General features: G+C 40.9%; 1 protein-coding gene across 1 annotated transcript; it reads left to right on the top strand.

The window, feature by feature from the left end:
- The first annotated feature begins 13269 nt into the window (after positions 1 to 13269).
- On the top strand, positions 13270 to 14992 carry LOC103722288 (expansin-like A1). The gene is made up of 5 exons (XM_008812786.4): positions 13270 to 13758; positions 13839 to 13948; positions 14054 to 14232; positions 14340 to 14472; positions 14555 to 14992. The coding sequence occupies exons 1-5, from the start codon at positions 13638 to 13640 to the stop codon at positions 14801 to 14803; spliced, it is 792 nt and encodes a 263-aa protein (XP_008811008.2). The 5' UTR covers positions 13270 to 13637; the 3' UTR covers positions 14804 to 14992.
- Positions 14993 to 15261: the final 269 nt, after the last annotated feature.

The raw sequence follows: 15261 nt of genomic DNA, 5'->3' as shown, positions 1-15261 counted from the left end.
GACATTTCGGGTTTTATCATTTCTAACTCTCTTATATTTTAATTTGTTTATAGTGATTGTCTTAATTGTTTTGTTTGATAATATTATTTTTAAATTCAAATGTCTAATAGAAAATTTGAATGTGGATATGAAAAACTCAAAAAGAAAAAAAAAATTGAAAAACTTATTCTATCTCAAAAAGGTGCTTTAGATAGATTTATTGTTACAAATAAACAAAATACTACATCAAGTTCAACTCAGAATGAAATAGAGTTTGAAGATGACATAAAAAGAATGAAACAAAATGAGATAGACAATCAGATTCATAATAGTATTCAAACATCTGATGAACCAATCTCTAATGAAGAACACAATGAAAAATTAGATGGAGATAAGATAAATAAGGATAGTATAGAGTTTAATGAAACTAGTTCTAATCCTACAAATATATATGATCCTGGTCAATGGAAAAATATTGATACAAAGTTGAGAGATCTATTAGTGGAAAGAGGTCCAATTAGAGACTATGATCTTTACTTTCCTAGGGATGAAAATAATAGACACTTCTCTACTATACATTATATTCGTAAATTACCTAATGGTGAAAAATATGATAGAAAATGGTTAGTGTATTCGAAGGATTTGGATAGAGTATATTGTTTTTGTTGTAAATTATTTGATTCAACACATAGCACGACTCATTTAGTCAATGAAGGAACTAGGGACTGGAAAAATCTAGGTATTAAGCTCAAAAATCATGAAACAACTAATGAACATATTACTAGCATGAATAAATGGATTGATTTAGAAGTAAGATTGTTAGAAAACAAGACAATTGATAAAAGACTCCAAGAACAAATAAACCAAGAGAAGGACCATTGGAAAAAAGTACTATTAAGAATTATTGCTGTTGTGAAAAATCTTGCAAAAAATAATTTAGCATTTCGGGGAAAGAATGAAAAGATATACCAAAGCAATAATGGAAATTTTCTAAGTTTTATTGAAACAATTGCAGAATTTGATCCAATAATGCAAGAGCATGTTCGACGTATTCAACAAGATAAAATTCACAATCATTATTTAGGTCATAAGATTCAAAATGAATTAATTCAAATGTTAGCATCTGAAATTAAAACTATAATAATTAAAAAGATTAAACAAGTAAAATACTTTTCTGTAATACTTGATTGCACTCCTGATGCAAGCCATCAAGAACAAATGACTCTAGTTTTAAGATGTGTAGATACTACAACAAGTCCAGTAAAAGTAGAAGAATATTTTTTAGAATTTTTAGAAGTAGATGATACAACTGGAAAAGGTCTTTTTAGTGAACTTATAAATATATTAGAAAAACATAAACTTGAGGTTAATGACATAAGGGGACAAGGGTATGACAACGGGTCTAATATGAAAGGAAAACATCAAGGTGTACAAAGAAGATTATTAGATATAAATCCTAGAGCGTTTTACACACCATGTGGATGTCATAGCTTAAATTTAGTATTATGTGATACCGCTAACTCATGTCCTAAGGCTATATCTTTTTTTGGAGTGATACAACGAATTTATACTTTATTTTCTTCTTCTACAAAACGATGGAAAATTTTACAAAATAATATATCGACATTAACTTTAAAACCCTTATCACAAACGCGTTGGGAAAGTCGTATTGAAAGTGTCAAAGCAATTAAAAACCAAGCTCCTAAAATAAGAGATGCCTTAATTCAATTAGCAGAAACTAGCGAAGATCCTAAAACAAAAAGTGAAGCCATATGCTTAGCTACATATGAGATTGAAAATTTTGAATTTTTATTAGGCATGAATATTTGGTATGATATATTGTTTGCTGTTAATTCAGTTAGTAAAAACTTACAATCTGAAGATATGCATATTGATGTTGCTATAAATCAATTAAAAGATCTTCTTTCTTATTTGAAAAATTATAGAGAAAAAGGATTCATGACTGCTTTGATTTCATCTAAAGAAACTGCAATTGAAATGAAAATAGAACCTACATTTCGTGAAAAACGTGTGATCCGTAGGAAAAAACAATTTGATGAAAATAGTGATGATGAGATAGAAAGATCAACCGAAGAATCTTTTAGAATTGATTACTTTTTATATATAGTAGATCAAGCTATTTCTTCAATTCAAAATAGGTTTGAACAATTCACCATATATGAAGATATTTTTAGTTTTTTGTTTAATTTTAGAAAGTTTAAATCTTTAAATGAAGAGGAGTTGAAAAAGTATTGCCTTAATCTTGAAAACTTTTTAAAGCATGGTGAAAATTCTGATATTGATGGTCTTGATCTGTTTTCAGAGTTAAAAGTTTTAAAAGAAGTTTTACAAATAGAAACTAGTACCCCTATTGATATTTTAAGTTTTATAAAAAAAACAGATTCTTTTCCAAATGCATGCATTGCTTACAGGATATTGTTAACAATACCTGTAACAGTTGCTTCTGCTGAAAGAAGTTTTTCAAAATTAAAGTTGATAAAATCTTATTTACGGTCAACTATGTCGCAAGAAAGATTAAATGGATTAGCTATATTATCGATTGAAAATAGTATTTTAATGAATCTTGAGTACAAAAGTTTGATTAGTAATTTTGCATCTCAAAAAGCTAGACGAATTATTTTTAAATAAAAAAATATTTTATATTTATTAAAAAAATATTATTATTTAAAAAAAAGGCCTCTTTTAGTGAATTCGCCTTAGGCCTCCAAATGTATTGGGCCGCCCCTGGTTATACCTCTTCTGTCTGGGAACCATAACTTGCAGCTTCGAATTTTGGATGGTACATCTCCGAGCATTTGAACTTGGATAACTGTTAATATGACTATCTCTCTCCTTCTCTTTCAAATAAATAATTCAAGTTTAATCTTCTCTGCTATACTAGCATGGCAGCAATGGAATACATGCAAAACACATTTAAGAAAAAAATAAATAAGTAAATTTTTGAAGAGTACCTTCACAAATTGATCCTACTTCATGCATTTTTAGACTTATAGTTTTATGGAGCCCAACTACTTTAATATAAAAATGCTATATGCGATAATGACATAAAGCAATTGAAATGCAGGTGCAATAGATTTTTTTTTTTTAATATTAGTTTAGATCTTGCAACATATATATATATATATATATATATATATATATATATATATATATATATACACACACACACACACATATATATATATATACATACATATACATATACATATATACACATATACATATACATATATATATACATATACATATACATATATATATACATATACAGATACATATATATATACATATACATATACATATATATATATACATATACATATATATATATATACATATACATATACATATACATATACATATACATATATACATATACATATACATATACATATACATATACATATACATATACATATATACATATATACATATACATATATATATATATATATATATATATATATATATATATATATATATATATATATATATATATATATATATATATATATGATATATGAGACTAGAAAATAGTGAACTAAACAATGACAGATAATCCTCGGATCAACAATATATCCCCAGCCTCCCACTTGTAACGGAATTTTTAAAACTGATACTCAGAGAGTTTTAGATCCTTTTTTCTTTTTCTTTTTTTTTTGTTAATGCGGATGGATCATACCTGACGGATACGGATACCCCAATAAAGTCAAAAAATAGGATACCTCGAAGTGCCAAAGGCAGCTCCCCATCTCTAGTCCATAAGGTGCCTCCGGAATGACTAGCTACATACGCAGCCACCCAATCCGCCGCACCATTGGCTTCACGGCAAATATGCTTGGCCTGAAAGGCCCATCCATCCCTCACCATAGCTCAAATGTCTCGGAGCAAGGGATGGTCTGTACCATCACCCCTAGGACCCTCCTGGATCCAACTAATAACGATAGCAGAATCATCCTCTAGAATGATAGACCTGGCTTGTAACACATACCGGGCATGGTAAAGGCCCACCCGGGCAGCTCTCAGCTCCGCACTCGGCATCGAGGTGTCAAATAGCTGACTACCCCCAGCAGCCACGACCCTGACATACAGGTCCCGAATAACGAAACCCGCGCCTCCCCAGCAGCCCCCACCTCCAAGCTTCTTTCCTTTTCAACCGTGATTGAATGCTTTCCATTGCATACGGCCCCTGTCCAACTCCGTACCATGTTACCCGGGTTCAGTCTAGCCCGGGCCAGCTCACACAGCCCGAGGACCACAACCCGAAATCCCGCAAAGAAGGATGCCAGCCAAGTTGCTGAAGCCAACATCTTCGGTCGCACAAATAGCTCCAATATTTCCTTATAATATTTAAAATAAACTATAAAAATTCTTCTCATGTTTATGTCTGTTATAATTGTTATATCTAATAGTCCCTAAAATTTATACAGTTAAATTAATAGCTTTAGTAAAATTATTTAGTTTATAAATCAAAATTATCCGTAGAGAGAAGGATGCACGTATTTTTTTTTATATATCCTTGGATGGATGCAATATCATTCAAAATTATTTTAATTATTTTTAAAAAAATTTTGATACATCATTTGGATTAACGATTTTACTAGCATTCCACTAAGTTATACATTAAAGTATTAGGTTAAGGACTAAAATGTTAGATAAAGATTAATTTCGAAAAAGTAGGCTTAGTATTACCGCTGGGAACTGATTCGCCTTAGGCATCACGGCAAAAGGTGTGACGACGCTGGAGAGCACGGTTGTTGGTTGCTTTGGTCGGAATTGAAAAAAGACGAGCGGAGTACGGTCCCTATGGCTAAGATCTTCGTTGTATGGTAGCACCCCGACCTCAAACAGTATAGAGCAAATAAGTCCACTAGCCAGAATGTATTTGGTACAGGACCCTCTGATGCCTAAGACATGCAGTTATTAGGGTACAGAAGGAGGTTGTCTCTCAGTTTGTAACAGTGTTCTTCTTGCTTGCTTACCTCTCCTTTTTTGTGTATATTGGGGAGATGAGCTTACCTACCACCAAAGGATTATGGCAAATGGGTCGACCCGAAGTGACTGATTTGAGTACGACCTAGATATCGGGCATGAATGCTTCGCATACGGACGACATTTTGTTTGTCATATTGGTGGGATCTCCATGATCATTGGGTCCTCCAGTAAGGATAGGCCAACTATAGGGAGCCCTTGATAGGTAAGCTCGGCGGTATGGCATTGGGCCTGCTTAATGGCCGCTTCCGATCTGCCACATGTTGCAGTCGTGGCATGTTTTGATTGGTTGGTCCTTTTGACTAGTTTGGAGGCATATCACTTGCCCCATACTTCCGCAATTGAGCCGAGCTATCCTGCTTGGGCTGCGGAAGTAGTTTTCCTAGAAGGTTTGCTTTAATGAAGATCGCCAAGATGGATGCATAGTATCTTTTTTGAGAAAATAATGATTTTTCAAATTCCGTATTTATGAAAGGTGTGGCCTTGCTACCTTCTCAAAGCACTGTAATCATGGGCAAGGCATCTAGGAGTTTAATTAGCATCCAAGTCTTGGCGGTGATCCAAATGGGCCGTCTTGGGATGCGTGCCCAAGAGACATGCGTCTGAGGCTAGGTGAAGTGTTGCCTCGAAAAGGGCTGCTCAAACCCTCGATCAATAAGGAAGGCTGCAGCCATGCCCATTTAGGGTTGCTCAAACCCTTGATCAATAGGGAAGGCTGCAGTCGTGCCCATTCATCTCATTCTTTTAGTCCCCAGAATCTAGAGAGAGAAAAGGCATGAGGTCGCAGGGCATGACTTGAGCACTTCTGTTGCAAGGTTCTCCATTCTTGTGCCATCCAGAATCTTATTTTTGTTTTCTGGTGGGTTATTTTGCTTTTCCTCTCCTTACTGTTCTCTTCTCTGCGTCTTCTTTCTTTTTTGTTGGAAGAATATTCATGAACCCATCTGCTAGAGAGGTCAGTTGGCATACCAAGCCTTCGGTGCAGGGGCAGATCTTCTACTTATGCCATTTTTAACCTAGAGAGGTTGGTTGGCATACCAAGCCTTCAGAGCGGAGGACGGTCTTCTTCTTGGGTTATTTTTGACCTAAAAAGGTCGGTTGGCACACCAAGCTTTTGGCACGGGGGCCGGCCTTCTTCGTGACCATTAAATGGCTCGCTTGACCTGTTACATTTGAGAGCATTTTCGTCAGTGGTCATAATGGGATGCACCTGACCGTAAGATTGAGGCCGAATGCGTTCACATTTGGCAAAGAAGGAAAGTGGGACATCTACTTGGGCCTCTTTCAACCTATAGAGGTCGTTTGGCATGCAAAGTCTTCGGCATAAGGTCTAGCCTTCTGACAACCACCATAGAATCTGTAGAGAGAAGTAAGTGATTTTATTACATAACTTAGACTTACAATGATGCTCCGTCGAGCTTTTACTGATAATAGATTCAGAGATTGGCTGAATTCTACATCCGGGGAATATCCATCCCATCTAAATGTTGAGGCGATAAGCTCCAGGTCGGACGATTTCAAATATTTTGTATGGTACCTTCCTATTAGATGAGAGTTTATCTCGCTCGGTTGGCTGGAAGACTTCGGCCCTCCTTAATTCCAGGTCTCCAGGTCTGAAGAGCATGGCTTTCAACCGAAAATTGTAATATCGAGCCACTTAATGCTGGTAGGCAGCCATGCAAATTCGAGCTCGCTCCCTGTTTTCCTCCAATAGGTCGAGGTTGACTCGTAGATGCTTGGCCTGCTCATCCAGGAAGTCGACTTGGTGTGATGGTTGTCAGATCTCCACTGGGATGACAACCTCAGCCCCATATGTGAGAGCAAAAGGTGTCTCTCTCGCGAGGTTTGGGGTGTCGTTTGGTAGGCTCATAAGATACTATAGAGCTCATTAGCCCAGAGTCCTTTTGTCCTGTCCAACGACATCTTTAGGCCCTGCAAGATTGTCCAATTAGTTAACTTGGCCTCTCCGTTCGACTGGGGATGTCCCACTAAGGTGAAGTGATGCTCGATGTGCAGGTTAGCACGGAATGCTCTAAAGCAAGAGTTGTCGAATTGCTTCCCACTGTTAGTAATGATAGCATAGGGAAGACCAAAGCGACATATGATTTGCTTCCATACAAAGCCCCATACCTTTTCCTTGGTGATGTGAGCTAGGGGCTCGGCCTCACCCATTGGTAAAATAGTTGATGGCCACTATCAAAAATTTTCTTTATCCAGCTGCCTGAGGGAATGGTCCCAACATGTCAATCCTCTATTAGGCGAATGACCAGGGTGCGCTGATTGGGGAAAGAGACATGACTGGTTGTCACTGGGTATCGACGTGTCTCTAGCACCGATCACACTTTCTCATGAAGTCCACAACATCCTTTTGAATGATTGGCTAGTAGTAGCCCTAACGTAGAATCTTGTGGGCTAGCATTCTATTGCCCTAATAGCTTCCACAAATTTCTTCATGAACTTCATGTAGTGCATAATCGGCTTCACTAGAGTGGAGACACTGAAGGAGGGAAAAAGTGAATGACCTCTTGTAGAGTTTTTCCTCCTATAGGACATAGCGTGCGACCTGACTTTTTAGCCACTGCACCTCTCGTTGTTCCTATGGGAGTTTGCATCCTAGAGGTAGCCCACGATCACATCCATCCAGCTGGGCTCGAGCTCGGCCTGCAGCATGTGAATTGGTTCCTCATCAATGCTCAAGCGGTTGAGCACCTCAAAGTAGGTGGACTGATGGAGGTCTGGGTAGTCTAAGGTAGCCAACTTCGACAACAAGTCAGCCTAGGCATTTTCCAACCTTAGGATTTGCGAAGTGTGCTAAACTATTTGCAGGAGTAAAAACTGCAGCAGTCAAGAAATTGCAACCTTCCAAGTAGCAATTGGCCAATTCATAGGTATACCATGAAGTTACAAAGTTGTACCTGTAAACCAACCTCCTAAAGAGAAATAAGCATAAGGAAAGAGCAATAGGCCAAACCAACCTACAAAAACAAAATGGTCCCTCCATAACCAATCATCCATAATATCAAATAAATTATTTTCTTGTTGCAAGTTCTTCGAAGGCCGAGGAGCCTTCTTGGACGTTTTGCAAGTACCTTGCTATAATCGGGGTCTTTGCTTCGAAATCTCCTCAAACCTATCCCACTATTAGTTGGGAATCAGTAAATACTTTTAGGCATTGAACTCGAAGATCTTGGGCAAAGTTTAATCCGGTCAGAAGAGCCTTATGCTTTGCCTCGCAATTCGAGGCCTTGAACCTGAAGTGTAGCACATGTTTGGCTACGACCTATCTGAGCTGGTTAGGATCAATCCTGCCCCAGTTTTGTTGACGTTGGAGGATCCATCCACGTGAAGCATCCACGAGTCCTCCAACTCATGGGGCGTCATGTATGTTGGGCTCTCTAGGTGCTCAGGAATGGAGCACTCTATAATGAAGTCCGCCAGTACCTACTCTTTGATGGCATGCCGAGGTAGATGGCATATATCGAATTTAGTAAACCCCACTGCCCACTTTGCCAACCTTTCGGATGAGTGCAGTCATTGTAGGATTTGCCTCAATGGTTGGTCGGACAAGATGCTAATTAGATGAGCTTGAAAATATAGGCGGAGCTTCCTTGCTGATATGATTAGTGCAACGCTAGCTTCTCCAATTGAGGGTATCAAGTTTTCGCATCTCAGAGGACTCGACTAATATAATACACAGGCTTCTGGACTCTGTCCTCCTCTTGGACGAGAACCGAGCTGACAATCACCAAGGAAATAGCTAGATAGAGATAAAGTACCTCGCCAGGGATCGATTTGGAGAGGATCAATGGGGTGCGGAGATAACTCTATAGCTCCTTGAATGCAGTTTGACATTTGTTCGTCCAACAGAATTCCTGCAGTTGCCTTAAAATTTTGAAAAAAGGCAGGCTCTTCTTAGCCAACCTCGCAACAAATTTGCTTAATTTTGCCATTTGCCCAATGAGGCACTGTACCTCCTTCTTATTCTTTTGGGGCGCCATCTCTAGTATGGCATAGATCTTCTCGGAATTTGCTTCAATTCCTCGTTGAGTCACTATAAACTCAAAAAAAAATTTGGAGGAGTCTCCAAATATGCACTTGCTCGGATTGAGCTTCATGCTATATCTGCTCAGTCTGAAAAGTATCGTCCAGATCAGCAACATAATGTTCAACCCATCTGCTTTTCAATAACATGTCATTGATGTAGACCTTCATGTTGTGACCCATCTGGTGTTTCCCATATTCTTTAATCCAAAGGGCATAACTCTATAGCAATAGAACCTTTTGCTTGTGATAAATGAGGTTTTCTCCTCGTTGTCATCAGGCGCCATCTAGATCTGATTATAATTCAAGAAGGCATCCATGAAGCTAAGGAGCTAATGGCTTGAGGTGGCGTCAACCAGCTGGTCAATTCTTGGTAGAGAAAAGTTGTACTTTGGACAGAACTTGTTGTGGTCGGTAAAGTAGACGCACATTCGCCACATCCCATTTGACTTCTTGACTAGCACGACGTTGGCCAACTAGTTAGGGTAATCCACCTCTAGGATAAAATTGGGGTAGAGAAGCTTTTCTACCTCCTCAATCACTTTCTACCTTTCGGGGCGAAGCTCTTTTTCTTTTATTGGACCGGCTGGTGAGTAGGGTCCACACTCAACTTGTGGGTAATAACTTCCGAGTCTATACCTGGCATGTTAGAGGCCGACTAGGCAAAGACATCAATATTAGCATGGAGTAACTCCAGGAGCTATACTCGGATGGCATCATCAAGACAAGCTCCAATTTGCATTGTTTGATCCGGCACCATAACATCAAAAAGCATAGAATAGAGGTCTTCGTCTGGGTCCCCACACTGTTGCCCCTAGCTATCTCGAGAATCAAAGCTTTCGACGGGAAGTGCTTCCTTCGGCTTCTTTCCCTTGAGCATAGCCATGTAGCTTCTTCGGGTGAGTGCTTGGTTACCTCGAGCTTTTGCTATATAGCTTTTGGTTGGAAACTTCATTAGCAGGTGGTAGGTGGAGACCATGACATGTAGGACGTTCAAGCCTGGTCATCCCAAAATGGCATTGTAGGCCGATGGAACTTTGACGACAAGAAAATCCATCATCCTGTCATGATAAGGAGAGTGATGACCCTTTCTATGGGAACTAGGTCCCTAGGGATGTCGACCAGGAGGGAGGTGATCCTTCGAAGTCTGTCAACTGGTAGATTCATTCTAAAAAAAGCCTTATAAAACAAGATGTCCACCATACTTTTTATATTATAATATGCAATAGGAAGGGAAATTACAATGGCATCATCATGGGGGTTGGTACCCTTTCCTTATCAGCAACCGAGAAGGAAATAACTTTCTCTGTCCACGATCTCTTCATCGACGAGCTCCCCATGTAAGTGGATCGCGCGTAGGTTCTCTAGAAAGACGAACTAGCTCCACCAGTAGCTGTTCTGCTGGCTATGGTGTTAGTGACTCCGGCCGTAGGTTGGTTGTCGGGCTTTGCCTCAGAAGAGGGTCGCTTCCGACCATGATCAACATGGCCCCAAGGGTTTCGAACATTGGCACTAAGGTAGTCCCATTGGATTAAGGCCTCGATCTTATTTTTTAGTTGGAAGCAGACCTCGGTGTCATGCCCATGGTCACGATCGAACTAGCAGTGCTGTGTCATGTCCTTAGGAGCTGCCCTTAGGAGCTGTAGACTTCATCTTCCATGGCCATCTCACGTAGTTGCGGTTGCGGATCACCATGAGAATCTGCTAGTGCGGAGTGTTTAGGGGCGTATATTTTCCAAACCTCTATGCAGAGCTTCTTGATCAGCGAGGGCCTTCTTCATCCCCTCATGATTTCTTAGCGGGGGCATCAAGTTGTCCTGTGCCCGTTTGTTGTTTTCCTTTTGCCTGGGTGCACCGCAACTAACTCTTGCCAAGTCGCTATAGCCTCCTCAGGCATTGATATACTTGTCTACCCGGGACAGTAACTTGGCATAGTCTCTTAGAAACTTTTTCTCTAAAGAAAAAGGGAACCGAAAGGTATTCAATCCGCTCTTTAAGGCTGACATTGTGACCGAATGATAAAGGTCGTGTACTTGCAAAGTGGCCGCGTTAAAGCGACTGACGTAGTCTCGTAAGGACTCGTCATTTTGCTGCTTGATGGCAAAAAGAACATTTGAACTCCTCATCGGCCTCTTGCTATGCACGAAGTGAGCATCGAACATCCGGCCATGCTACTTGAATTAATGGATCGAGCCCGATTGTAGCCCAGCGTGCCACAACCGAGCTATTTTGCAAAGGGTAGTTGGAAAAGCTCTACACAACACTGCATTAGAGGCATCATAAATCTTCATGAGAGCATTGAAGCTCTCCAAATAATCTAGAGGGTCTAAAGTGCAGTTGTATGTCTCTAACTGTAGCATCTTGAAATGAGGGGGAACAGGCTTCCCTATTATCTTCATCGAGAATTGGGGTACATTGGTGAACTCCACGTCTCGGTCTGAGGCAATGGCATATCTCCTCGAGTTTATGATCAAGGCTGGCCTCCCTCCTGGAGACCCCATCAGGTCGGTCGGGGGAGGAATGACTGGAGGCCGACTTTTCCCAAGAGGGAGAGTTAGTGAATCGAGATAGGTCCTACTGCACATAATTTTGTGTCTGGTTGTAGGGGCTGTATGGAGCCTTGTCGGAGCTGTGGCGACCGAGAGGCTAGTCGGGAAGTACCTACCCTCCCACTCTGAGGTGGGGAACATTGACTCGAGCAGTCCAGACCCTCTTGATATTTTTGCTTGGGGGCCTCTTGCTACTGTGGCTACTAGGGGGCGGCTGGCTGCTGCATGTTTTGGATTGCACTAGTCAACGCTTGGATTTGTTGAAGGAGTACTTGAAATTATTCAGAGGTTACCATCACAGTCATCTAGGTTCTGGCGGGTGTGGAGCCCTCTACAGACTCTATAAGAGCCGCCGGACTCCTCCAACATATTCGACTAGGGAGTAGTAGGCTTTGGCTATGCCATTCGAAACTTCATGGTGATGGGGAGACGAAACCTCTTAGGGTAATCTGGACCATTCCTCTAACACCAATCTGTTGCCGTTGAGAACTAATTGGCCTTAGGCACTGCAACAAAAGATATGATGATGCTAGAGAGCTTAGTGGTCAGTTGATTTGGTCGGGATTGAGGAAAGATGAGCGGAGCATGGTCCCTACGGTTGAGATCCTCATCGGATGGTAGCACCCCAATATGAAACCGCGTAGAGAAAAGAAGTCTTCTCGTCGGAATGTATCCAACAGAGATCCTCCGATGCTTAAGTCAATGTAGTTAGAGAGTAGAAGGAGCTTGTCTCTCAGTTTATAAGAGTGTTCTTCTTGCTTGCTTACCTCTTCTCTTTTGTGTATATTGGGTAGATGAGTTTACCTATAACTGAAAGATTAGGGCATGTGGGTCGACTAGAAGTGCCTAGTTTGAGTACGACTTGGATATCAGGCATGAATATTTCACAAGCAGACGACATCCTACTTATTACATCGATGGGATCTCGATGATCACTAGGTCTCCGGTAAGGATGCGGACAACTGTAGGCAGACCTGATAGATAAGCTCGGCGGTAAGGCACTGGGCCTGCCCAGTCGCCGCTCCAGTTCACCACGTATTGCAGCCATTTCGTATTTTAATTGGTTGGTTCTTTTGGTGAGTTGCAGCCGATTTGGAGGCATATCACTTAATTTTTTCAAACTATTTATAATTTATCTCTAATCTTAATATAATTTTTATAATTTACTCTAATATTTATCAATATAGTTATATGGACTATATTGTATGAATAGTGGATACCTACCTGTTCTCCAAGCAACTGCGTATCTACAGCCATGTCGTGTTTTAATTGTTTGATCCTTTTTATGCGCTATAGTCAATTTGGAGGCTTACCCATTAGTTTTTTCAAACTATTTATAATTTATCTCTAATCTTAATATAAATTTTATAATTTACTCTAATATTTATCAATATAGCTACCCATTGTACGAATGGAGGACACGTACATGTTCTTCAAGAATGCGCGTATCTAGTTTATGCTTGCCACCTATCTAATTTAATTATTTTTGCTTGCCACCTACGCCACGGCAGGGCACATCCTTTGTCCTCATCTTTCCACCTGTAGACCAAGTCATCGATGGCATCTTCCGGTCCATCCTCGAAAAACCATCACCCAGAGCCACTCAAAATCCGTAGGACCCCTAGCTTCCGACACTAGAGTTGACGCCATTAAACGGCTTTTTGAGTCTAGGGGCACCTTTTCTCTCATAAGGAACCTTCTTCCCCTATTCCCCAATTTTACTCCATGGTTATCCTCCTCTTTCATCATTGTTGGATTCGTGTTGGAGCCAGTGAGGTTCCACAGCGTTTATTTGTAGCCGACCACCACCTTCTCTTTGTGTAACCTCGTGTCCTTCCCCCATCTCTTCCTCCGGTTTCTGGTACCCTTCCGGCGACAGTGATTTATGATAAGAAGGACCATGGACCCACCACCATCCTGAAGCACTTGCTCCGGCACCCTGTATTCCACTATCCCAATTCAATCATCACCCCAGTCGCATCCCTCCTCTATTAAAACCGCGTCACCCTTTTTACCCCACAAGCAACTCTCAAACTTTCATCTCAATCCTCAAGCATGGGTGGCGATTCTCTCCTCTTCCTCTCTTTCCTTCTCCTCCTATCTTCTGCAACTGCTTGTGATAGGTGTGTGCATCAATCCAAGGCTGCCTACTTCGCCTCCTCCTCAGCTCTCTCTGGTATGTATGTTCAATATATCAGCCTCTTATTCTTCTAGTTTTGAGATTGCAAACTCTATTTAATGGTTTTATTCTTATAGCCGGAGCCTGTGGGTATGGAGCTATGGCACTGGACTTCAATGGAGGCTATCTTGCTGCCGCCAGCTCTGCTCTCTATAGAGGAGGGGTTGGCTGTGGAGGCTGTTTCCAGGTTGGAGATTCCACCTTAAAACCATACATATCTCAATTCCTAATTATAATTCCATCTTATTCGCAAACTTATCTGGAATATTTTTTTCCTTTCGGGGGGGAATAGATAAGGTGCAAGAACTCCAAGGTCTGTACCAGCGGAGGAGTTAAGGTAATCGTGACGGACCTCAACAAGAGCAACCGCACGGATTTCGTGCTTTCCACCCCGGCTTTCACGGCCATGGCGAAAGAGGGGATGGGCCTGGAATTGAAGCGGCTTGGAATAGTGGATATGGAATACAAAAGGTAATGTTCTTCCCCTTGCTCGGGTGCTGGCCAACCTTCAAAACCCAATCAGATGATTTCCAGACTTGGTCTAACCCAGGTGTTTTGTTTCTTTTGGTGGCGAGCAGGATCCCATGCGAGTACAGGAACAAGAACTTGGCCATCAGAGTGGAAGAGAATAGCCGAAGGCCAAACTATCTAGCCATCAAATTCTTGTACCAGGGTGGTCAGACAGACATCGTGGCCGTCGATGTGGCTCAGGTACACCAATTAACAGTGTAACACTCAAGTCTGGGTGTTAATATTCGGTACTAATGGTGATGTATGGGGCTATGTTTGATAGGTTGGGTCGTCAAATTGGAGGTATATGACCCGAGATTACGGGGCGGTCTGGAGCACGAACCGGGCGCCGGTCGGACCGCTGCAGTTTCGGATGGTGGTGACGGGCGGCTACGATGGGAAGTGGGTGTGGGCCCAGAAGGAGGTCCTGCCGGTCGAGTGGAAAACCGGTTCAGTCTACGACTCGGGGGTTCAGATTGTTGACATCGCCCAAGAGGGCTGTTCTCCTTGTGACGCTCGGGACTGGAAGTGAGGCTCAGTTTTTTTTTTAAAAAAAGGATTTCATGAGAGAGGAGACTAACTTTTTTGGGGGATAGTATAATCTCTGTCTCTGTCTCTGGCTCTCTCTCTCTCTCTGTTTTTTTTCTTGTATATTGCTAATTGAATGATGATGCAACGGTTTAAAATAAGTGGGGAATGATGATGCAATGTTTCAAAATAAGTGGGAAAAAGAATAGTATAAAAAAATTGCCAATCACGTGGGCATGTGGTCACCAGCCCAGTCTCTTCCAAGCTAGACTTTGGGTCTCCAAGTATAAAATTTCTATAAAAGCCTTATTTTTACTAGGGTGCAAATGGTTTGGATCAGATCGGATCATGACCGGCCCCGACCCAATCTGATTTCATGTTCGGGTTTTAATTTTGGATCCAGACCCAATCTAATAAAAAATTGGATCATATCCACTGTTACAATTTTTGATCCAACAGATC

Source organism: Phoenix dactylifera, chromosome 5 (genome assembly GCF_009389715.1).
Source record: "Phoenix dactylifera cultivar Barhee BC4 chromosome 5, palm_55x_up_171113_PBpolish2nd_filt_p, whole genome shotgun sequence".
NCBI lineage: Eukaryota > Viridiplantae > Streptophyta > Magnoliopsida > Arecales > Arecaceae > Phoenix > Phoenix dactylifera.
The sequence above is the reverse complement of the archived record's forward strand: the minus strand, read 5'-3'. Positions and strand labels throughout refer to the sequence as shown.

Bases quoted from the DNA above. Each gene is read 5' to 3' on its own strand.
- LOC103722288 (XM_008812786.4), top strand. From the start codon at position 13,638: ATGGGTGGCGATTCTCTCCTCTTCCTCTCTTTCCTTCTCCTCCTATCT. The intron at 14,233-14,339 runs GTAATGTTCTTC...GGTGGCGAGCAG, and splicing joins GTGGATATGGAATACAAAAG to GATCCCATGCGAGTACAGGA. The intron at 14,473-14,554 runs GTACACCAATTA...TATGTTTGATAG, and splicing joins TGGCCGTCGATGTGGCTCAG to GTTGGGTCGTCAAATTGGAG.